The sequence below is a fragment of the Corvus kubaryi genome, unplaced genomic scaffold (assembly GCF_017639235.1).
Source record: "Corvus kubaryi isolate FWS band 111438036 unplaced genomic scaffold, C.kubaryi_AGA036_p1.0 split1-37355, whole genome shotgun sequence".
Classification (NCBI taxonomy): domain Eukaryota; kingdom Metazoa; phylum Chordata; class Aves; order Passeriformes; family Corvidae; genus Corvus; species Corvus kubaryi.
The window spans coordinates 1,707,814-1,732,300 of NW_024582078.1; the positions used below are offsets into that span (position 1 = coordinate 1,707,814).

At 48.6% G+C, this 24,487-nt stretch overlaps 1 protein-coding gene across 1 annotated transcript; it reads left to right on the forward strand.

Annotated features, from left to right (window-relative positions):
- Positions 1-226: 226 nt before the first annotated feature.
- Positions 227-22,559, forward strand: LOC121657503 (diphosphoinositol polyphosphate phosphohydrolase 1). The gene is made up of 5 exons (XM_042013286.1): positions 227-572; positions 11,299-11,409; positions 18,697-18,741; positions 19,360-19,444; positions 20,158-22,559. Exons 1-5 carry the CDS (start codon positions 474-476, stop codon positions 20,325-20,327), a joined length of 510 nt encoding a protein of 169 aa, XP_041869220.1. The 5' UTR covers positions 227-473; the 3' UTR covers positions 20,328-22,559.
- Positions 22,560-24,487: the final 1,928 nt, after the last annotated feature.

Here is a 24,487-nt window from a genome sequence, read left to right on the forward strand (position 1 = left end):
CGCCGCCGCTCCGCGCCGCCCGCCCTATTCCCGAACGCGGCCTGAGCCAATGGCGCAGAGCGCGAGAGCCGGGGCGGGGGCGTGGCGGCGCCGCCTGCGCGGGGGGAGCGATTCTGGAAGCCGTGCTGCGCCCTTTGCGTAGCGAGCGCGCCGTCAGGCCGGAGGGGCAGCGCCGCCTCCCCGCCTGGCGGCCCTACGCCGTTTGCGTAGCGAGCCCCAAGATGGCGGCGCGGTCGTCGTCGGCGGTGGCCGGAGCGCGGGCGGCAGCGGCGGCGCGGCCGGGAGTGACGGCAGGGGTGAGGCGGGCGAAGGGCGGCAGCGCGTAGCGAGACCCACAAAGCGAGACCCAGAGAGAGACTGTCGTGGGCAGGCGGTCCCCCCGCGCCTCCCTGTCCTTCGCCGCCCGGCGGGTCCCGCCCGCCCCCGCCCTCCGGGCCGCGCGTCCTCCGGCCCCGCCACCCCCGGAGCGGAGGATGATGAAGCTCAAGTCCAACCAGACGCGCACCTACGACGGGGACGGCTACAAGAAGCGGGCGGCCTGCCTGTGCTTCCGCAGCGAGAGCGAGGAGGAGGTGAGGGCCGGGCCGGGGGGCGAGGGCAGGCCCGGGACCCCCGAGCCGGCCGGGGTAGGGGGACTCGGTCCGAGCGGGGTTTTATTTTTAATAAGCGCAGTTCAGCGTCGCTGGGAGAGTTGGTGCTTCCCACTTGGTTATTCCTCTCCGCTGGAGCCGCGGAGATGCCCGGTGGGCGGCGGGACAGGCTGAGGGGAGCGCGGCAGGGGGTTTGGCAGCCGAGGGGACCGACCACGCTGGCAGAACTTCAGTCCAGCACATCACATGAGATGGGAGAGGAAACCTGACCTTGGATTTATAAAAAGAAACTGGGATAAAAGGGGACTGATGGAGTGCCAGAAGTTGCTGTCCAGAGAGCTTGGGAGGAAGTGGGAATTAAAGGTGCATTGGTTGGTTTCAGAGCGGCCGCGTTGCTAAGGGGTTGCATTGTCCGGGAAGTTACAAAGAGAAACTTCGCTGCGATGTGCGATTTTACACGAGTCTTTATTGACACCTCCTGAAGGTGGGCTCGGGGCGGTCAGAGCAGCAAGGCTGCAGGTTCCCTTCTGCTGCTGCTGCCGGAGCCGGGCGTACACACTCCACTGCATTTGCTGTGCCCGAGTGGCTGTGCTAAAGTCTTTGTTCTCCTCATTATCATATTTGTAGCTACAGGAAATCGGAAGGGAATGCAGACAGTTCACTGGAGGAAAGGCAATTAGCATACATCCAGTTATTATTTAACGTGAACGAGGCTGCACAAGCCCTTTGTAGCTGTGCTGGCGTGATGAGGAGTGTCAGCATTTCAGCAGAAATGGTCTGAAATGACAGCAGTGTTGGTGCAGCATTCAGTGTAGCTGGTCCTTCCCACGGGCTTCCAGGAAATTTATGGACTGACCATGAAGAAGAACATCATTGTTTGTGTGATGATGCTGGGGGTGCTCAGCACGGGTGGGTGAGGGCGTTGGAGTGCCTTGATGCCATTTTACACCATTAGTAGGGCAGTTTGCAGGCTCTTCTCAAGAGGTGGAGGCTTGGCCATGTGTGACTGCAGTGTGGTTGAGGGTAGAAAAGTACTTTTGACAGGTGTCTGAGGCAATCAGCATGTGACTGGTTGTGAGTTTTATTTTAACACACCTCAGCCTGCAGTGTTGTACAGGCTCCAGCTGATTCCTCCGGCCCGTGGGAGCTGGTGACAGAGCCCTCGTGGTGCTGGGGACATCGAGGTGTGTTAATGACAGCTGTCAGAGCCCTCACTGTGCTGGGACACCAGGCTGTGGGGCAGTGTCACAGTGCTGACCCAAGAGGTTGAAGGAGGAAAGTGAACTCGTTCCAGAGGCATGCTGGCATGGGACAGATGCTTCCAGCAGGCTCAGCTGTCAGGCTGGTGTAAGGCTGAGATTTAAAACCACTTTTATGTCAGTTGTGTCTCTGCTGTGGTCTCCACCTACAGTGGATTGAATGTAAACTCATTCAGGCTCTAGTTTCTAGGTAAGAGCTGGAGTAGAACAATCTGTTTCTGGTTTCAGGCAGGATTTGAGGGAGCTGGCTCCCTGTGCTGGTTGTGCCGGGTCATTCCCAGGGGTCTGTAAGCTCTGGGAAGGTTTTTGTGTGCGGGGCAGTGGAGGTTCTGGGTGAGCGCCGTGTTGTCCCTGTGGTCGCTGTTGGTGGCTTCGTCCCTGAGCTCGCAGTGGCAGCTGGCAGTGGCTGTGCTGCCCTGGGACACCTCAGGGAGGGAGCACTGGGTGCTGTGGAAGTGCTGCAGGCTGGGCTGGAGTGGGTTTCCTCGGGATGTGCCGTGTGTGTGCTGCCGGTGAGGAGCCACAGCAGGAGTGAGGCAGGGAAGGACGGTTCTGATCTGGGAGCCTTTGAAGGGCTGTGTGTGGTACCTGTGAGTTGCACCCCAAGCTGAATCTGCATCCTCTGTTCCCATCTGTTATGCTTCTGCTCTGGGAGCTGCCCAGGAAGAGGGCTTGTCAGAAATACATCTGGGGAAGTTTTTACCCAATCCCGCAGAATTAACCCCACTGGGACGGACTCTGTGCTCAGATCCTGCACCTGGCCTTGGCCAAAAGGCATTGAAGTTAAACTTCTGTCAATGAGTGAAATCAGCTAACAGGACACCTTATAAATTTTCCTTTCTAATTATTTCTTGGGTTAATTCTGATTTGTTGGCTTTTAAATAGACTTCAAGAGAAGTTGACTGGTGCCCACTCACTGCTACTTGCACTTTTTTGATAGCAAACAAGGTGTTGCCTGTAAACGTTTAAGTACAGAGTTGTAAATGGCTGTGAAAGTTTTAATGGTTTGCTCTTGGACAATAATACTTTTTAATGTTACTGACGTATTTTATTATTGATTGCTTCTATTCAAATGGAAATTGAGATCTATTTAAAAGGTGTCTCCAAGGAGGAGAGAAAGAGCCAGAGCCAAAGTATGTACATTAAAGATCTATTAAAAGCTTAGTGTTGGAAAAAAAGAGAGAAGAAAAGAAGCATGTTTTGATAAATAAATTAAACTTTCTATATTAAAGTAGGATTTTTCCTAAGACTGGCTGTTTCTCATTACTGTGTCTTTTAAATGCTTTAGAGACAGTAGAACTTTGCTCTTGTCTTTCTTCATTTCCTGCTATGAATTCAAAAAACACATTTTTTTTCCTGTTTCTAACCCCTCATTAGTTCTTGAAATAAAAAAGTTTGTCAGTGAACAAGAAAAAATAAGAGAATTCTGTTTATACTTACAGAGGAGGCTACTTTCTTCTGTTTAGGTGTTTCCCCCTGACGCTTCAGTTCACTGATGTATTTTTCTTTGAAATCTTAGCGATCCCCAGAGATTGATAAAACACCATGTCCTTGGTTTGGTGTTACATTTGCAAATAAAGAGTCTTAACAGAGAAATACTTCATTCTTTTTTAGTTTTTAAGTGATTTATTTTTTCCCTATGCTGCTGGAGGTCGCACATTGTCTCTGCATTGCATTTGGAAGCCGCTACTTTTGGGCATGAAAAAAGCTCTGGAACGTTTTTGTAAGACCAAGCATTGGCTGAAAAGATGCCTTTGTTACATATTCCTTTAAAAAGCAGCAGAGGGAGAATTCATTTCAACATGAATCTCAAATGGAGAAAATAAATACATTTTTTGGGCATTGTGGCAACCCCCCAAATTGTGTGTGGTTTCCCAACAATCCTTGGGCAACAGGGAGAGCCGGGGCAGCAACGGGATTCATTCAAAGAGTGGGAACAGACTTCAAAGGACCTTCCAGCAGCCAGACACCAGGACTTTGCTATTCCCATCTTTTCACATGGAGTGAACTCCCGGGATATTTGCAGAACTGTGGAAGGAGAATGTGGAGGGAGAGCTCCCGAGTCCTGCGCTACCTCTGGAATCAATCAGTGCGTTCATTGCTTGGGATGTCCCTGCCCCTCAGCATTGCCATCAGGGTGTTATTTTTACGTAACACACATATTTTTTGTGCGGACCAGCTGTTCTCATGAGGAAACATCCCAGAAAATGCCCCTCATGCCTCAGTGTGCCGCAGCAGATGGAGCCGTGCTCCGGGTGGCGTTCGACAGGAATAAAGAGGCACCGCTGGGCCGTGGGTCCGCGGCTGGGGCAGCGGCGGGTTTGAACATGCCCACATTGTGTCTGTGAAAGGACAAGCTGCTCGTTAACCACGGGCATTTTTAAAGACTTTTTTTTTTGGAGAAAATGCCTCTGGAAGAATCTTTTCTGAGCGGTGAATGAGGCCTGAATGGAGCTGGGAGAAGAGAGGTTTCACCCAGGGGCCGGTGCCCTGGCACACGCCGAGCCCTTCGGTCACGGGGAGAGCTGGGCCGGGTGGCCCCTGGGAAAGCCATTGGAATGCAAACGAACCTTTTTTTCTTTTCCTTCTGGCCTCTCCTGGGCCGGTTTTACTCCAGCTGTGATGTAACGCAGCAGAGCTGGGATTGGAACCCGCCGAGTGTGGTGGGGATCACGCGGTGCTCCTGGGCTGTCCCCTGTGCCTCGGCCCCAGTGTAAACCAATAACAGCTAAAACCACTCTGAGTGCTTCGCTGTTGGGATGTAAGCGAATCCAGCATCATATGATCATCCTGCTTTCCGTGGAATACACTCTCAGAATCCCTGTTCTGATGGCTGGGCTTGGCCGTGTGCTCCCATCTGCTGCATAAAAGGGTTGTGGTTGAACCCAAATAAAATTCTCCTGGTCTGCTGCTAACCTGTTACTGCATCTCCAGGGGGATAAGGAGCAGCTTGGAAGTGGATCTCTTGCCTGTGCTTCTCCTGTCTCTCTCAGCCCTGTAGATTGTGTAGAACTGTAGATTGTGCTCTCCAAGAGCAGGAGCATGGATAAACCTCTGCAAGACCTGTCTTTCATCTTAAAAAGTGTTTTGCCTTCCCACAAAAGCAGCTGTCACTAAACAGTTTTACAAGCGATTCCACAGTCTCTTGTACTTTCCCAAACAACAAAAGAATGAAAATTGTTAAATTTTCACTTCATTTACTGGAAGCTCAGCAAGCTGTTGTGAAACTGAAGAATTGAGTCAGTTTTGTTCTGCTGCAGCTCAGGGAAAAGTGATGAATATGGAAAGAGGGTGTGCTCCACCCTTGGTCTGTGGAGAAGGACCCAACAGTGGTGGCTGTGTCTGTTCTCTGCAGAACACTGCTGTGCAATCTCTTCCACCTCAGATCCATTTACTGCTTGGCTAGGAGCTGGTTTTCCTACCTTTTTCTCCTCACTCTGTGTTCTGTGCCCCCCCCCACTTTTTTTTTTAGAAAAAACCCTCACATCCAGTTGCCTGACTTGGTTCATCTCAGCACCCTTCAGACAAACTCCTGCAGTGTGGAGACAGGTACCAGCATTTGGGGGTGCACCCAGCAGGGACTGCTGCCAGGGGACTTAGTCTTTCCATGGAGGGTCTCCCACAGTCTGGAAAAACAGCTCTTTCCCTTCTTAGTCAAAAAAACCCCAATCATGTGCTTGGAATTTTACCTTCTTTTAAAATAAGGAGAGTTCTCCTGGTTTGCTTGGATAGAGCAAAATTAATGAACTCAGTTCTACCTTACAAATAGCAAACATCCATGTGGAAATGCCGTAGATGACATCCAATGGGAAGCTGGGCCTCTGTTTCTTTAAGCACTTGTTCTTTTTCAGCCCAACTGAGTGACTGACTGCACAGAACCAGTTAAGGATCTCTCAAATTTTGTGTATTTGTTTCAGAATTCCTGTCTCTGCTACTGGATATTGCACACTGACTCTGTTCTCAGAAATTTCACATTAACCTGTGAAATTTGGAGAGATACGATTACCTGATGGGTAGATTTTTGTCAGATGTTTCAGGGATTGCTTCTCCTCATGCTGGTGACATATATTGATGCTGTGTGTAGAATTAACTACTTATATTTGAGCAGCTTCCTAAGAGTTTGTGTGTGCTGTTATTTCCTGAGTAGGGTGGTTAATCAGAAAAGCGTGCAGCTGCTGACAGCGAGAGTCATTTGGGCTCTGTAAAAAGCCCAAATACCCCTTCATTGCCTTTTTTTCCTCCCTTATTCAAAAAGGCACTTTACAAGCCAGTATTCCTTCTGGAAAAGGTTCGCCTGGACAAGTTGTGTAAGCACTGAGTGGTCACCAAACTGGTTTTGACAGGCAGAAATAGGTTCTGGGGTTTGGGGTCTCTCTCTGGGAGTGCCCCTTATCAGCCCTTGGCTTCTGAAAGCAGCGGCCGCTGCTGCAGGCAGTTCAGCTGCTCCCAAAGCCTGGGAAGGCATGTTGCAGATAATTTTTGTGGTTATCTAAACCATAATTTCACTGGAGAGGGAGGACTTGGGATCGTGTTCCTCCCTGGTAGGAGCAGGCAGTGGCTCTGAAGTCGCAGGAGCGCTGCAGTAGCAGTAACAGGACCCGTGGAGTTCTGGAGCCAGAGCAGCAGCGCGGTACGTGGTGATTTATTATTGTTATTCTAACCAGCAGCCTAAAAACCAACAGAATCTGCTGTATTTTTTCCTCTCTGGTTATAGGACTGTAGGTGTGATCCAAGCACTTGAAATGACTTGAACTTCTTCCAGTTCACCTCTTGCTCCCATTCCAAAACTTGTGCTTTACTTCTGTCAAGTTCTGTAGCACAAATCCCATCCCCTTTGCGCGTCCTGCCATGAATTTCCCACCTTCAGTTCCTGGGTACCACGTTGTAGGTTAAATCCCATTATCCCACGGAGCCTGGTGCAGGTGTGTGTGCAAAAATAACACTTGTCTAAGGAAACGTATCCTGTTGAGGAACAGGAATGCTCCTGGCAGGACAGGCTGTTATGGTCAGAGGAGGGATTTCTGTGGCTGTTGAGAGTGTGTGTTGTGGTCCCAGCTGCTGACCCTGCCAGGTGCAGGGCCGGCTGTAGCCCTGCTGACCACGGGCTGGACTCACTCCTGCCATGTGCGAGCTCCGGAACGTGCCTGGAATAGCAAGAGGGTGGGAGAAGCCCTCCCGTAAGCCCTGGCGTGTGCCCTGGGGCCCTCCTGCCTTTGCAGTTTGGCAAAACACGTGATTTGTTGGGGAGGCCGTGTTGCTGCTGGGGAAATGAGATTAATTTTGCACAGCTTTGGTGACAGCAGTGTCCCTCTTCTCCTCCCTGCTCCTCCAGTTCTCCCCCCTTGCTGGTCACAGGGCTTAAAGGTTGTTTGGTGTGGTCAAATGAACATCTCACTTTTGTCAGGTAGAAAAGCATTTCGGTAATGATATTTGGGGATTGGGAGAATGTTTGTTAATTTTGAGTGAAGGATCCAAGGTGTTTGTTACGCTGGACACAGCGCCAGCTCTGGGATCTGCCTGGCCATGGGGCACATGGGAGCACAGCTCAGCTCCTGAGAACACACTTGTTTTAAACTGAAACTTTGAGACAAAGGCAGATCGTACAGCAAAAGCCTTGCAGTCAGCCATCTTCTCCTCCCAGCTCCTGCAGCCTCTGCGGCAGCGTTTCCTTGCAGGCTGTGCTCTGATAAATGATGCTGGAGTGGGAAATGAGTTGCAATGCCGGGAGGTTTGTGCTTCAGTCGCTGTGCAAACAATGTGATTTATGGCTTAATGTTGATAGAAAGCACGACAGTATTCATAGGAAGCATGTCAATATTGAGGGAAAGTCTGAAAATATTGAGAGGAAGCCTGTAAGGCAGTGCAGAGGCTGTGTCAGGAGCCAGCAGCTATGGATCGGCTCCTGGCAGCAGGAGGCTGCTGGGCCAGACCCCGGATTTAACATCTTGCCTGCTGTTCCCTGTGCTGGCTGCCAGCTTGCCGGGCCCCGGCTGGCACAGGTGGATAGCACTGGCTTTTCCTGGGGGTCTGGAAGGTTCTCAGCTCATTTTCTACTCACACTGCAGCCCAGCTTCTCACAGGGCCATGGCCCTTTTCGTCTGCTCAAATGCTGCTGTGGAGCCTCTTTCGAGGAATCCTTTTCCTTATGGTGTTGCTGCTCTGGTTTTATTTATGGCTGGTGGTTGTTGTTTAAATCCACCACAGCATGGAAGAACCTGGGAATCCCTCTGCCTCTGTTTCACAAATGGGGAGTTAATTCTCTGCCTGATATTGGTTGCCCAGTTTTTGCTTTGCAGAGCCCCATTATTCCTGTGAAAAAAAATCCAGGAAAACCCCTCCATGTGGATACAGTAGGTTTGTGTGTAACTGGGTTGTTTTAAAGTCAGCACTGTGTATCGGGGATGCCCAGGATTTATCCCAGGGACAAACTCTTTTCCCCTTTTCCCATGGAGCTCCTTATTCCATGTGGCTGTCTGGGCAGCCTTAGATGTCTTGGTGTGTTTCCTGTCTCCTCCAGGCGGGGTTAGTCCTGCTCAGGTTTGTTTGGATTTGTTTGTTGTGTGCAGCTTTGAAGGTCCTTGCCATGAGGCTCTGCTTCGAGCCCCTGCTGCACACTTCAAACTTGGCTTGTTTTTCTAAACTTTCTCTTTTGTGGGGGATTGTGTGTGAAAGTTTCAGCAGGGCCACCTCCTGCCTTGCCAGACAGGCTTGTGTTGCTCACTTCCCTGCTTTGAAATGACATAATTGTCTTTGAAATCCTGGAAAACACAACTTGGCCATGTGACGTGTTACCTGCAAATGCTTTTCCAAAAAGTCTTCAAGACGTGGCTTCAAAATCCAACTCCAAAATCCCTGGCAGGCCAAGAGTCTCAGTAGCCATCTTAAACACAGTTGCCTGGCAGGGATAAAATGGAAATTTCCACCCTTCTTATGTGTTCTAGCCTGATTAAAAAAAATAAAATAAGTAAATTTTGTTGTACTTTTGATGGCTATTTAGATTAAATTAACTACTTCAAAATGTATTTAAATAAAAGTTATTTATGTAATAAAGAAGTTAATGAGCCAAAAAGCCGCCTGTACCCTGGGCTGGTCTACTGGAAGGTAGCAGGGGATGGAATGAGATGGGCTTTAAGGTCCCTTCCACCCCAAACCTTTCTGGGATTTGGATGATGACAACCTTTTCCTTGATCCCTCTGAATGCATGTATCGGGATACGGGACTGGTGTTGGAAGTGTGGTTTTTTTTCCCAACACAGCAATGTCTCCCCCTTGTTTGGAACTCAGCCCCTTTGTCTTGGGAGAGCTCATTGGTAGCAATATCCTGTTTGAAGTTGTTTTAAAAGAATGACCTTGTAGGGCTTGTTTCCTGCTCTCTCTTGATGGGATTTCCTTTTTATTAAACAGGAAATAGTCTGATTACATAAAAGTGTGAGAATGACAGGTTTTTCCTTCCCAGCAAGGGTTGTTCATGTTAGTTCTATTCAGAAAATGCTCAACTGCCAGAGCAGCTGAAGTTAATTTACTTTGCCTCAAACCGTTGTTTACACCCAAAAGTTCCTCCTGATGTGTTGCTGAGGCATTGTCTCAGCCCGAGCAGGTTTCCTGGAGCAGTCTGTGTCCAGGGTTCCACAGCAGATCCTTGTTCTCACGCCTGGAAGGTGGCAGGAGTTCAGGGGTGTGAGGTTTGCTGTGCTGAGTTTCAAAGATCTCGTTCTGCAGCTTTAAAAAATATTTTTCCACTTTTTTTCCCTGCCTTGAGCTGGAGCTCTGAATTGCAATGGGAAGTGGCAGAGCTGGTGCTTCCTTACCGGGCAGCAAAGGTGCACTTGAAGTGGCTGTTCCTGCTCTTTCAGCTTTGTCCTTGGAATCACCAGCTGACCTGGAGTCAGGAATTAGAGTCCAAACTCTTCTGGACGATGAGTGAGGATGGAGTAGAAGTCAAGTACTGTGCTAGGAAGAGGCACAGTGGCAAACTGAGGTGGCTAGGGATGGCCTGGCAGGGACTGGCTGCTGTCCCGAGGGCTCTGAGGATGAATGAAGTTTACATTCCCTATTTAGGCATGGCTTTCTGGTGGTGCTTTACATGGACTGGATGCCTGGGGGAAAGGAATTCTGCCTTCCTCTTGGAGAGGGCCAAACACTCGGGATGTCACTGTAAAGTAGATGCTGTTCTGTCATAGCCTGGCCAGAGGACAGGACAGGCAGGGACCATCCCACTTGGAACTGTGAAACTGCGGTGGCCCTTGCAGCTTCATTTGTTTCCAGTATGAGTTTGGTCAGTTGGCAGATGAGAATTTTCAAGATAAACCAAAAACTGTGGGAAAGTCTGGAAATCTTGTACTTGTTTTTGTTTTGGAAATTTAATTTTGAGTTCTGTAGGTAGATTGCTTTTGATAATTAGTGTGAATCTTTTCATATCCTACTGGCAGCTCACTGTTTCCCCAGTAAAGCCTGGGATTTCAGTGTCTCTGCAGTGTAACTCCCAAATGTCTGACACTGTTACAGCTGGCCTGGAACCTAATTGGACTGGTATGCTGGAAAGTTTCTGGAGCAAGTCTCTTTGGCTCCAAGCTTTGTGCCAGTGAAATGATGAAGTACAACAGGATGACTCTAATGAAGGAGCTTTGTATAGAGAGCTGGACAACAGTATTAGTTTTGTTTTTAGTTTCCATCTCTGCTCATGGATGTATTGCAAGTCGATTTAATAAGCACAGCGTCTCGCTGTTCTTTGGGACAGTCTGTAGCCAGTTGAGAGTGTTAGTTAGAGTTTGTCTTGCTGGGAGGTGGCAAGTCAGAACCTGAACTTGTACAGAGCAGAATTGCACTGGAATAAAATGTGTTTCACAAAAAACTGCCACAAAGCATGTGTATGGCAAATCCCTCCTGGGAGGAAGGTTGAACCGTTTTTCTCATTCACAAAAGTCTGTCCTTCTGTGCAGCCCTTTCCTGGGGGTTTTAAGTTTAATAGGTTTAATATTGGCTTTTATTTTGCTTATACCTCATTGAACAACCTCCTCTAAACCAAAAGTAGCCCAGTGCTGACTGCAGAGCTGGGGTGAAGGTGCTGAGCAGCATCTGGGCATTTCTCTTGTTGCCTGAGGTGCGTGCCAAGCTGTGAGGACTCTGCAGTGAACTCACACTGTGAGTGATGCTGTGTCCAGTGCAAACGAGTGTTTTGGTGTGCAGGGGCAGCTTTTCCTACAATGCATCAGAGCAGGGAGAGGCAGTGACTGAAGCAACACGGAGCGTGGGAGTGCCTTGGTGTCAGTGCTCATGGAATTTCCATGGCTGTCTGGATGGGGCTGAGGGAAGAGCGAGTATTGGCAAGGCCTCGCCTTGGGTGGGTCGTGTCTGGGGGTGTGTGAGGCACAAAGACAATCTCTGCCCTTCAGCTGGGCCCTGAAAGGGAGCATTGGGGGTGCCCCATCAGCTGTGCTCTGCTCTCCACAGGTGCTGCTGGTGAGCAGTAGTCGCCATCCGGACCGATGGATTGTCCCCGGGGGTGGCATGGAGCCTGAGGAGGAGCCCGGCGTGGCCGCCGTGCGTGAGGTCTGTGAAGAGGTGAGTGGCTTCACCCTGCACTGTTAGCCCGGGTTCTGTGGGTTTGTTTTCATCACTCTTCCTCCTTCTCCTTGAGGTGGAGAGTGAGGTTGGGTCGCTGGTGATATCCCCATCCCACGTGGGAGAAAAATGGAGTCCTAAATAAAGAGAACATGGGAATGTAATTAAACCTCTCTGTTGGAATGAACTTGTCCTTGGCTGATACCTTTAACTGAAAATAAAGTTCAGCTTTAGTCACTTCAATGTATATGTGATGATTGCTTCGTTTTCTCTGCAAGAGAACTCAAAATTCAGCTGTGCCTTTGTGGACCTGCCTAGTACTTGGGTAGAAGGTAGAAATAAACCCTTATGAGCCACTAGAAGCACTCCAAATATAGGGACCTCAGTATGTTTTGGTTTAGAACACATGGTGAGGTTTATGTGAATAAGTGAAATTGGCCATAAGTTACCAGCAGCAATTCCTAAAGTGTGCATGGGTTGGTTGCTTGGTTTGGTTTTTTTTTTCCTTTTTGCATGAAGCTGTTTCAGGAAGGAGATCAAATAGCAGATCAAACACACATCAGTGGGCTGTAGGGAGAAGGCATATTTTTCTCTTAAAGCTGGAAGAACAATTTTTTTCTTCATAAGAAGTGTAAAGGCAGCAAATGGCAGTTGACTGCAGTGTATGTAAAACATGTCTTTAGAATTTGCTTCTGAATATTAACCAGCTGGGGAGATGGTTGGGTTCAGAAACGACTGCATAATTATGGATGGAATGACCAAGTAGGTTCACAGTTACATAAGGCAGGATTAAAAATGCTTTTAAGAGGGTTATAAATCTTTGTGCTCTGTGCAGAACAGGAATCAAGAGCTAATTGATGGGACTTGGGAGGAAGCTTCTCCTGTCGCTGCTTTATTGAATTGTCTGGTACATGCAGGTTTCTTCCTGAATTATTTGGAAGTACCTGCTGCTGTCTAACAAAACTCTGAATGTTTGTACTGCTGGACTAACCTAATACGGCAGATCTCGAGTTGTGTGTTTCTCTTCGGATGTTTTTATAATCTAGCAGTGTATCAGAAAGAGATTATACAGTCAAAGTTTATTTTTTTAAGTGTCTTTAGGTCCCTCTAATACTGAGAATTGTTGCTTGCAAATTTTATTTCTAGCTTGTAGCCCAGCTCCTGCTTTTCCAGTAACTCGGCAACCTTTCAACCACTTTACAAGCCAAAGTGAGTGTAACCAGAACAATAGAAATATTTATAGCTGCAGAGTCCTGCTTTTCAGCCCAAGCGTTATTAATAATGAAGTGATTTGATACAGAAGCCCAGGGTTCATTCAGGAGGTGCAGAGCTTCGCCTCTCAACCCTTAAAATAAATGTGCAGGGACGCTCCCTGCACGGGCAGCAGCGCCCTGGGAGAGCCGCGCTCTTTCCATGACAGCGCTGCCTGGAAGGGAGCCCTGGCACGGCTCCGGCAGCGCAGGAACTGGTTTGGGCTGGCTGAGATAATCCCGCTCCTCGGCTGGTGTTCCCTGCTCACGTGGAGCGGTGCCCACTGCCAGTGTAACTCAAGCCCTGGCAGCCTGGCAGGGGTGAGTTCTGCTCAGCGAGGCACCTCTGCCCAGCTGCTCCCAACAGGGAGCGGCGGCAGCTCGGAGCGCTGGGAGCACCCGTGAATCACCTGGGCACCTGCAGCCCTGGGTGGTGCAGGTGAAGGAGCTGACACAGATCTGTCTGGTGTGAGCGCCCTGCAGCTGCCAGTGGTGCTGGCAGAGCTGTAGGAGTGCAAGGCCTTTCCCAGATGAGCTGTGCTCCCGTGCTGCTGGTGATCTGCACACAGAATTATCCCCCACATCCCTGGCCTCGGGCTCCAGGAACTGTTTGCTTCGTGCAGGGGGGATGTTGTTGGAGCACAGCAGGAGTGTTGGGAAGGACAGGAGCACCCAGCTGCCCAGTTCATGCTATTGGTTTGGCAGGAAGGGTTTCAGGAGGCTGCTGGGAGCCCTTGCTCTCCCTTCCATGTGTTTTGGGGTCAGTTGGAGCTGAGGCTGATTTCTGAGTAGGTTTGATGTTTTTGCTTCTCTCCTGGGACAGCCGTGTCTGTCACTTGTGGGGACACAGCTTAGCTGAACAGTTCCAGTTTGCTGCTCAAGCTGGGAGAGGGAAAATCCAGTTTTCCCCATGTCAATGAGCAATGCTGCTCAAAGCTGTGGGAGAAATGTGTGGGGTTTCTTTCCTTGACTTTGGTATGCCTTTTCCCATTTTTAGTAAGAGCCGGTTGGAAGAGCTGTAAGGACTTGTGACCCTTCCCATTGCTTGTGGCTTTGAGGATGACAATAGGCTGTCCCTTCTCAGTTCATTCTCTTTTGCCTGGTGTGCATTTTTTTCAAAATATTCTTCCCAAAATGAACATTTTAATTTCTGCATTCACTGTTTTAATTTTACTGTGTGTGTGTGTGTTTGGGTTTATGAACATTATTGCTGGAATAATTGTCATCTAAAGTTATCTAACTTTTCCCTCTTCCTGTTCCAAAAATGAAATGTTGATTCTGAGTGAAGGCTGTGATCCCTCTGTCCCGGTTCAAGTCCTTGTCCTAGTTTGAGGTAGTCTTTATCTGTATGAGTCTGCACCAGCACAAGTATTAACATAGACAGGTACCAACACTTGTCATGCTTGCTGTTGTCTGCATGAAATTGGAAGTGACTGGAGTAATTGGGCATTGTTTGTGGCAGAGTGACAGTAGACACACAGCAGCTCTGGGTCAGAGCAGCCTCTTCAGAAAAAACCTTCTTATTTCTGACAGGTTGTTGAGAAGTGCTGGAGTCAGTCCTACAGAGCTGGGAGCTCCATGTGCATTCTAAAGTTCACCTTCTGGAAGGTGTGTGCCCTTTTCAAACAGGTGTTGGTGCTCATGGAGTCTGTTTTTTGCTTAGGAATAAGGGGTTTTTATAAGTGTGAGCAACTGATGAACATCATGGTGCCTTAAACTTATTATAGAGTGACTTTGAAAAAAGCCTTCACACTCATCTGTGAAACTCAGCACCAGTTCATTTTTCACTTAGAGCATTCTTCACATCCTGACCTTTAAATACTTAGTAAATGTCAAATTTTATAGCATTGCAGGAGTGTTAGTTGTGCTTTCTTCATGGGAGTCAAAAGCCAGATAAGCTGTGCTTGATCTGTGATCAAACAGGCAATTGGTGCCAATATCAAGAATAGTCCATCGTGGCAGTACTTTGATCTGGTTGCTGGAACTGTTTTTTCCTCTCTTCTAAACATACCTTATAGATAATCTTTCCTGTTTCATGTATTTTGTTAGTGATTTAGAACACAGATATCGATATCTTTCAGTGCTAAAATAGGAAGATTGTTTTTAAAGATGAATGATAAGATGATGGCCTTGAACTCCTCCTAGTTGGTCATACCCAGTGCAAGTGGTGGCTCAAAGTCACTGTCCCTTAACCCTGGGTACTCGAACTTCACAAAAACGAGTACAGTGTCTGAAAGTTCTTCATTCTGACATGGAATTTCATTTCTCTTTCACAAGTGTAGAAGCAAATAAAGGTGTCATACAGTACAGAATTAGATGAATGAGTCTGACTCTCTCTGAGACGGCAGAGTTTGCCCAGCTGGCCTGGAATCAGCATCCTTCAAACATGTCCCCAGCCCTTCTGGGTGGGATTTGCACCTTCAGTAGTGCAGGTCTTAGAGCAAAGATTTGGGTGTTCCACCACAGTCCTCTTGCCCAGCAGTAATCTGTAGTAGATGCAGGCTTTGAGCCTAATAGAGCAAAGTAAAATAGCTGAAATTCCAACCCACATTTTCCTTAGCTCAGATGGAAGGAAATAAAAGCTGTCCCGAGGAACAGATGGTGTTGCTGCAGGCTGCTTTTTGCATCTGACCCCAACTTATTTTCAGCTTTGAAACCTGAACCTGCTGTTCTTGGATGTCTTCAGTAATTTTTCTTTATTAAAACAAGTTGTTCCAAGAGCAGCAGAACTAGTAAAGCTTCATTTCCTCCGTGTTTTTGTTCCTTGTCCTGAGCTCCCAGCCCACCCCTCTGGGTGCGGTGGGGGTTTGAAGTGTGTGCTGGTCAGGCAGCTGGCTCTGCAGTGTCTGTGGCTGATGTGCTCTTGCCAGAGCTGCCTTTTCCTCCTCCCCTGGACCCTGGACACTGATTTAGATCAGCAGAGCAGGGAAAAAGCTCCTTTTGCCAGCTCTGTGTGTCCTCTGCTGTACCTGAGCGTGCCTCTCCCAGGGAATCCTGTCGTGTGATTGCCTTGCTTTGTTTCCACACCTGCAGTTGGAACAGTTGGTGCTGGCGCTGTCCAACCCCTGTTGATGGGTTCAGTAACATCCTCCTAGGATCCTCCTAGGATTCTCCATGTACTTTGAGGATTGCAGCACGGGCTCCCTGTGCAGCACTTCCAGTGCTTAGAGGGGTACAAAATCAATTGTGCTGCCTCTGCCTCACTCACTGTTCTGGCCCAGGAGGGCACAGCATTCTCAATCCATTTACTATCGAGGAGAAAATTCCTGAGTCATCTGCTGCAAATTAAGATTTAGATCCTGCTGCAGTCCTGGGTGAGCCTGGGACTGTGCTTTAACGCTCCAAGAAAATTTTCTTGGCCTATATGAAATGGAGAGATGGGGAGCTTGCCCAGGGAGGAGCCTGGCAATTGTCTTGCTGGCTACCAAGCTTGACTTGTTAGTGATAACAGCTATAGGTTATTTTCTCATAGGTCTTGGGCAACTTCTGCGTTAGAAATTTGTGTGAGACTGTGAATTCCACTTGCATGGTTGTCGGTTCCATTGTACCGAGACCAAGTCTCCTGTTGGTGTGGGAATTTATCAAAAACAGGTGTATGACAATCCTGTTGGTGTTGGGTGTCCTGTGTGTTGTCTTTAAAATCCACTGTACCTGGAAAATGGACTGAGAGAGGCATTGGCCCCCAGGAGCAGTGACTGATGTGTTTTGCAGGCTTTAGTAAGAACTTGCTTTATAAAATCAGCCCAGTGCTTTTTTGAACCGAATCATTCTTTTATGTCACCATTTACAACTGCACATGAGAAGTTCGTGCGTGAAGCAAAGCTTAGAGCTTTCTCAAGTTGTCTGATGATAATTCAACATGATTTTTCTACAGGACATGTTTGTCTTGGTATCGTTTTTTGTGCCTTTTTGGGCAAATAAGACCAGGCAGGACAGAGCAGGAAGATCCTGGTTTGCAGACAGTGTTATTTCCATCGTCTCTACCAGCACAGAAGGAAGCGCTCCCCACCTCCCTCTGCTACTTCCAACACAGTTCTAGAGCTGGGATAAACTGCCTGGGAGGTTGGTTGAGCAGAATTCATCCTTCATCTCCAGGCTGGCCAGTTGCCTGGAGATAGATTTATTTCTATTCAGACTTGAGAGTTCACTAAACCATCACAACAGCATCCCTGGCTTTTGATTCAGTGCCTACAGGTAAGGAGAGCAGAAATTCAACAGCATTTTCCAGGAACCAGCAAAGAATTGGCTTAAGACAGTTATTTTTCAGAAATATTTGATTATGCTTCACCTTTTAATGCATTCATGTCCGTATGTTGTGAAGGTGGAAGCCTCCAGTTCCTCCCTGTGTTGCTGCTGCCTGTTGAACACGGCTTAGCTAAAAATACATCCCAGTGCTGAAGGAGTTCCTTGAGGGAAATGCATTTGAAGCATTTGCATTCCAGATGCCTTCAGAGAAGGCTGAGCCCAGGTCAGCAGGGTTGGCAGAGGAGGTGGAATCGCTCGCCCGCAAAGGTCAGGCCGGCTCTGCCCGGCCCGTCCTGCACACATGGGCACCGACCTTCATGGAATTGCTGCTCCTTCATGGAATTGCTGCTCGCTCCAGAAATAGCCCCTGGGGTCACAGTCAGTGGGGCACCTCTGGGCTAAGCAGGATATCAGAAGTACTGGTGAGACAATAAAGCCTGAGTCCAAAAATGAAATAAAAGATTGATCTATTCACTTCCTAGAAGTGGAGCTCAGTGAGTGCGTTACCAAAAGGATTTATAGATTTCTGTGACTGCTTGTAGTGAGGGAGCTCCAGCCCCTTTGCTCCTGGGGCAGTTCCACATCAGCTCCTGTTGGAAGCAGGAGTGAGGTGTGCTCTGGCTGGATTGTTTGGTGCCTGTTCATGCAGTAGGCTGGAACTTAACCAGGAAAATCATCTCATTAAGGAAAATTCTTCCTTTCTGACAACATGAGACTGTGCAGCAGCTGGTCAGCAGGACAGAGAATTTGTCTTATCATTAATGTGACCCAAACATCTTTTTTTAAAAAAAGAGAAGTCTGGCATAATCAGATCTCTGTCTCTCATCTGCAAGAGGCACAATTTCCCTGGGCTGTTCATGGGATGTGTTCCAGCTGCTGGAGACGGAGCCGACTCTACCTCCCAGTTGTGGCTGGGTCGTGTGCCAGGCTGCGTGGGTTGGTTCAGACCTGTTAAATCATGGAGCAAGATCTCATCTTGTCTGTAGCACTTGAGTTCCAACCATTTACAGTCATAAAAAGGAGGGAATATAAAGCAAGGGCAGAAGAGTGGGCTCGGATTTTGCACGGAGAGCTGAGGAGGGCGGGGAATGAGCCAGCAGAGAGGTACCGAAAGGGACACCAAATGTGATGGAGTGGTACATCCTCAGTAGTACTCAAATAGACGAAACTGTTGCTTAGATCTCTTGATTTGTGTCTCTGCTTGATTCAAGAGCTTTATTTCAGCATGGATCTGCCCTTTGTGTTATGTCCAAACCCCTCTTGTGCCTGCTGCCGGGGCCACATCACAGCATTTGGTGCTTTTATTGGCTTGTTTCAAGTGTGTGCAGGACACCCCTGAAATACCTGGGAGCTGTCACGTTGCTCTTGGAGTGTAAGTGGATGCTTTACACATACTTTATTTCCTTAAACTCTGACTTTGAAGGGGTAAAACTGCTAAACCCCAAAGCCAATGTTCCCCGTGCTCAGGCTGTAATAACCTGCAGAGGAGATTGTGGTCACGAGGAGTGTATTGTTATGCAAGGAGTAACTCCTCAAATATTTCTTCTTCCTCCAGATTGAATTCAAAATTGTTTGAATGTAGGGAAACAAGAAAAAAAATCCTGGGAATGCTTGGATGTTGAGTGCTTGGGATAAATTTCTGCTGCTTGTCTTGTGACTGTGTTGGTTTAAGATTAGCAGAATTTTCGAGTGTTCGCTTCCTGTCCTAAAGGAGCCGGTCCTGCTCAACAAGTAGGAAACACATACTGAGCTGTTGTTAAAGCATGTTTCTTTTCTCTTTTAACTTCCCTAGGCTGGAGTGAAAGGGACGTTAGGAAGATTAGTGGGAATTTTTGAGGTAAGTTTCAGACGTGGGCGCTGTGAAATTTTGTTGCAAAAAATCGTCTTGGAGTAACAATGGCTCTACAGGGTTGTGGGGTGAGTGGGTGCTGGTTTGGTGCAAACTTCAAAGTCCCTGGTAAATAAAAACACACCTGCTCAGCAGTTCTGGTGTTTTCAGTGGGCGCTTCAGTGAAGTCACTGGTGATAACTGGTGTGACTGAATATCCTCGGGGCTGCCAAAAGCTGGGGAGTGGGGTCCCCCTTCATTTTTAGCACTCACAGCCACACCTGGCAGTCAGCAGGTACCGGACACGGCTCTTCTTGCTGTTGTTCTGTCACTCTTTCATGTGAAATAGGTAAAAATCTTCCCAGCTGAAGAACTAATTTGTAAGCGCATCAGTCCACAAAGCACTGCTCCACAGATCAGGAACTACACTTTTGGGTGTCCCTATTAACGCTTTCAGACCATCTCACATTTAAAACACAACAGTTTTTAGCAGCTACGAACAAGCTTTGATGTGGGAGGAGCTGCACCCAAGGTGGGCAGTTTGCAATTGCCCAGTGCCCCCCTGCCTGAAAAGGTTTGTTGTTGCTGTGGGAGCTTGGTTGTTACTGTGTCCCCTTTGCCTTCCAGAACCGGGACAGGAAGCACAGGACCTATGTTTACGTACTCATCGTCACCGAAGTGTTGGAGGACTGGGAGGACTCGGTCAATATTGGTAAGCTTGGTGCTTGCTGCATTAACTGATGGAAACAAACCACAAGTCAGCTCAGCATCCCTCTGGGACCTGGAATCTGTGTGAGTGTCATTGGGAAAAGTGGCAGAGGTGTGTCCTTTGGTTGCTTGGAAAAATAATTTGTGGTGAAATTGATGCTTTTGTTACCTCTGTGGCCCAGGAGAAGCCAAGTAAGTGTCCAGCTGCCTCTGCAGCAATTCTGTGTTTAATTCTTCCACTGGAAGGTACCAAGCAAAGAGCATGAAGAACTGTCCTGTCTGAGACTAGAGGAAATACATGTGGGTTAATCATTCCCTGTTATCTTTGAAATCGTTGCATTTGAATTGGATTCCCAAATGGAAATGAACCTGTTGTTGCCACAAGGTTTGTGACTGCACTGCAGCAAATGGAACATGACTCTCCTCAGGGTCTTTATGGGAAGAGTAAGAACTGAGAGCTGTCCACAGGAAACTGAAGTCTACTTGCAAACTGATGGAAATTGGCTGGTGCTTGGTGTGTGTGTTGTGAGTTGCCTTAAAATGAGCATCTGGCTTGAATAGAAATAGCAGAAATAGCAAAATAATGTTTTTTTAAATTAAGAAATGCAAGATGGGATGTGCTGCCCTAAACAAACACCTGTCCCTGGGGATGGGGAGGCCCTTGAGATCAGAGAACATTGTTAGGTTGCATCTACTGATTTCTCTCTTTGTCCCCAGGAAGGAAAAGGGAATGGTTTAAGATAGAAGATGCCATAAAAGTTCTGCAGTATCATAAACCAGTGCAGGCCTCGTATTTTGAAACCTTGAGGCAAGGCTGTCTGGCCAACAACGGCACCCCGGTCATGACCACGCCGTACTCCGAGAGCTCCGTGTCTGACATCAGATGACTGACGACGTCCCTGCGAGGGCAATTCCCAAAAGCAGACTGAGACCTGGATTTCCCTCCCCTCCCCGTTTCCATGCCTCCTCCCTCACACCAGGCATGGGCAGCCGCCTGGGGCAGAGCAAGTGTTCAGAGTGCTGCGATTTAGTGCAAGGTGGGATTTTTTTTTTTTCTTTGTTGGCTTTTTTTGCTTTTTTGTTTTTGGATCTGTATTTTGTAAAATACATTTTGTGCATGAAGTGCCCCTTTCCTGGTACTCCGCTGCCAGCCCCGCCTCTGCCTCATGCTCTGAAGTGTCCCAAGTGTCCCCTTTGTGTCACCCCAGCCAGAGCCACTTTTTTTTTTTTTTTTTTTTAATAGAAGACTTCCAATGTGAGATCAGCTCTTCAAGTCTTAGTCTGTACTGTAAGGTGCTGCTCAGACCCATGTGGGTATCACTTGCAGCACATCTGTATAAATTTTTTTTTAGATGGAGGATCTAACATTTTAATTTCGTGGGAATTTTTTTTTTTAATCCTGGTCTGCTTCTGCAAAGAAGGGTTCATAATTAATCTGTTTGCCTTTTGTTCTGTTTTTTAAAAACACACATTCTGTGACAGTGCTAGTGGCTGGGCCAGTTTACTCCCCATCCAGTATCTCCCGATTTAGTGCAGTGACACTTGAAGTTGAGGGCAGAGTTCGAATCACCTGCAGACATCCCTGCAGACATCCCTACGGCTTCTCCGACAGCTTCCCAATGTTTCTGCGTTTCCATCCGAGTGAAACCACAAGGAGCTGGTCTGGAACCGTTGGCCAAAACCAAACAGCCTCAGCAGCACTGCGGCAGCACCCGGATCGCGTCGGCTGCGGTGGGAATCGGGCTGCAGAGGGGTCAGACGGACAAACTGGAGTGTGGCTCACCAATGCTGTCCCCTGCTCCCGCTGCGTCCTGCTCGTGTCTCTCTTGTCCACATGCCTTACGCCGTGCTCAACTGGAGACTTGGGATTTGTGCTGAAGCGTCGGCTCGTGCTCACCGAGTGTTGCTGCCGCGCTCGGAGAACCACGCGCGTATCCCTGAAGAGAAGTCCTGGGGGGAAGATTCAGGTGTTCGGTCTCTTGTCCTGTGGTTCTGCAGCACTTAGGGTCGCACTGTGCAGCGTGCTCGGAGTGTGCCCTCCGTGCGAGGTACAGCTGCCTCCGGCAGCATTCCGGGGGAGCAGCACAGGAGAGCTCCCCGATGCGTTGGCACACTTCACACGGGGGTTTGTTGTTTTCTTGCTGTACGTTTCATGCTGTCTTGATTTGCCAACAGTGTTGTCTAGTTGGGAAATAAAATGGGAAAGGTTGGGGTTGGGGGGTGGGTTGGGGCAGGTACAAGTTTTGGGAGGGGCATTAATTAATCCCTGGCTTGGGACAAGAAGTGGTTGCTGAGTTCAGTAACTTCTCCTTTGTCAGAGCAGAGCCAAGATGTGAAATTAAATCTGCAGTACTTTTTTTTCCTTTTTTTTTTTCCTGCTCTTTATTTAACAAAAAATATTCTAATAAACACTCACTGTTCTGGAGCTTTCTCTGAGAAGCGCTTACAATATGAAAATCTGATAGAAATATCCATGGAGCCTGGGACAAGGGGGAATGGTATCCTTGCTGTTTTGGCAAGAAGCTGTTCATTTTAAGATCCTCTTCTGTTCCTTTCCTTGTTCTCCCTGCTTTCATCGGTGTGGAGTAGCAAGGCCAAAAGTAGTGCCAGTGATCGCTGACATGGAAAACCACGCGTAAGGAACAGCCCATTATTCAAGGAGTAGCTCAAACCCAAGCATCTGGAATTGAGCCTAAATTACACCAGTTCAGCTCACTTCAACTTAGAGACGAATGTACAATCCTTTCTCACTATGTGCTGGTCAGCCTGAACCAAACTCTCAAAAGGGCTTGAATATTCTGTCTGGAAGTGTCCAAGAAATTCCCAGAGTCGCTGTCCCCGCGCCCTGCGAGGCACCTGACACAGCCGTCTACTGCCTTCGACGAGTCTTGGTCTCTACTGTACAGATTAGTATGTTGGAAATGCTTTGCAACAAAACAGCTGGTACTCCTGAAAGAGTAACTGCAGTTTTAATATCAGCAGCATGCACACTTTTGTTTTTAAACTAAAAATGTTTTTACAGGGCTGTTAAACTGACAATTTAGGGTAGAATATTGTTAATGACTTGCTAATGGCTTATTTGTTTGGGTCAGAAAAAATAAATTGTGCCAAGAAAGTGTTCTAATGTGGCATGGATTGATGCTGTTACCACGGAGTGGCTGATGTTATGCCTTGTAACTGGAAATGGCTCCTGGGGCAGGAATAGCCTTGATTGAAGAGATGCAAATTTCAGACCAGGCCTTAGCCCTGTGCTCCCTGAACCTCTCCCTGCACCACACAATTCCCATCTTCCTCAGCATCTGAGGTTCTCTCTAGAGCTGGTACAGCTGCAACCCCAGCAGCTGGAGTGGTTTTATCTAAACTGGTGTTAATTGGTTTGGGACTGACAAATCGCCCTGTCTGTGTGAGGAACAGGGGAGCTGCTGGGAGCATGGCTCTGGTTCTGCAGCCCGGACGGTGCTGCTCAGTCTCACTGCTGGGGCCACTGTCCTGAGTGTGCCGAATCCCAGGGGATGAGCCTGGGGCTCCCAGCCGTGCTAGAACTGGTGCTGTTCCAAGCTGGTAGCGATGGATAGCGGGATTCTTAACCTCAGCTGGCCTGAACCTTATGTGGAGCAGTGTCTCAGCATCCCATGGGAGCAGTTCTTAGCTGGCTCTCAGCCTGGCTGTGCTCTCTGGGCACTGCTGGGAGGTGGGTATGACACAGGATGTCCCCAGACAGCCAGCGAGGTGCAGCAGTTGTTTGGTCCCCCCGTCATGGCAGGTCTGCAATTCTGGTTTGGGGTATGAGTGGGGCACAGGTGAGGGGCTGCTGCTTTTCATCACCTCTGGGCCCTGGGGGTCCGTCTGCAGCTCCTTAGGGGCACAGTGATGTCGGTAATGGGGTCCCTTCTTCTCTTGCTGCTTTTCATTCCTGTGGTCATTGTCCAAGGACGCCCCACTCTTGCTACACCAGTGAGGGGCAAGGGAACTCTGCACCAGTTTGGTGACTCCAGCATGGGAGCAGGAGAAAAGGAAGACACCCCTGGAATACCTGTGTGTCCAAGTGCTGCTGGATCCTTCCAGGAGGATTTGTCAGATTCCAAATCTCTCTGGTGGTCCTACCTGATGTGTAAAACTTAAGAGGCAGATGGACGTCCCTCTGCAGAGAGAGCTGAGTGTAATGAAACTCAGCAGAGCTGGAATTGTGTGGCTCTGGCTTTGGGGAGTGTCTCCCAGACAAGGATTTGTTGTTGTGGAAAAGGGATTTTGGTTCTTTGGTTATTGGCAGCTTGGAAATCGTGTGTGGCAGGAACCACAGAGCACCTGGCTGAGGTGGTTGCTGTTGGGCGGGTTTGGGTTTCAGATGTGACTTTGCTCACACTGAGGTTGTTCAAAGGCACATTTCAAAGGGAAGAACCCTTTTGCAGTTCAGAGTAAGCCCAGGTGGGGATTGGGGGATTTCCCTGCTGTGTGGTGGGTGCTGCCTGGCTGGGCCACTGCTGGGCCTGGGAGGTGCTGCCTTTTCCTGGGAGAGAAGAGTGAAAGAAGGGAGGGGTTTTACCCATTCTCCCTGAAATCTGGAATTCAGTGATGTTAAAGTACGTCTGGTGGCTTCCCAAAGATGGATTGTTTGAGTGGTTTGTTGGAACCTCAGTGTCACAGCTGTGCCTCCCCTATCTCAGGGCAGTGTTGCCAGTTCCCAGCAGCACTGGCCGAGCTGTCCACACTCAGTATGGTCAGCAGCGCCAGCACACCCTGGCTCAGAACTGCCGTGGCACTGGGAATTCTGAGCCATTGGCATTCACCTCTCCAGGTACAACATTAGGCAGAACATTCCCTGGATGTGGAGTTAACAGCCACTGTGCAAACTAAAAAGATTTTTTTTCAAATTGAAAACACATTAAACTTCGGGCTGTAAAACCCCCAAGGATCGAGGCAGTGACAGCAGGGAGGGGACACGGTGACAATCTCCTCAGGTTGGTCTGCTTCCAGCTCAGCCAGGTGGAGGTGTTCTGGGAATAAGCAGAGGAAGGGAGCAGAGCCTGAGGGCTGCGCATCAGGGCCC

Excerpts from the sequence above, each read along its gene's own strand:
- LOC121657503 (XM_042013286.1), top strand. The coding sequence starts at position 474 with ATGATGAAGCTCAAGTCCAACCAGACGCGCACCTACGACGGGGACGGC. Across the intron at positions 573-11,298 it reads GCAGCGAGAGCGAGGAGGAG|GTGCTGCTGGTGAGCAGTAG; the intron begins GTGAGGGCCGGG and ends TGCTCTCCACAG. Across the intron at positions 11,410-18,696 it reads TGCGTGAGGTCTGTGAAGAG|GCTGGAGTGAAAGGGACGTT; the intron begins GTGAGTGGCTTC and ends TAACTTCCCTAG.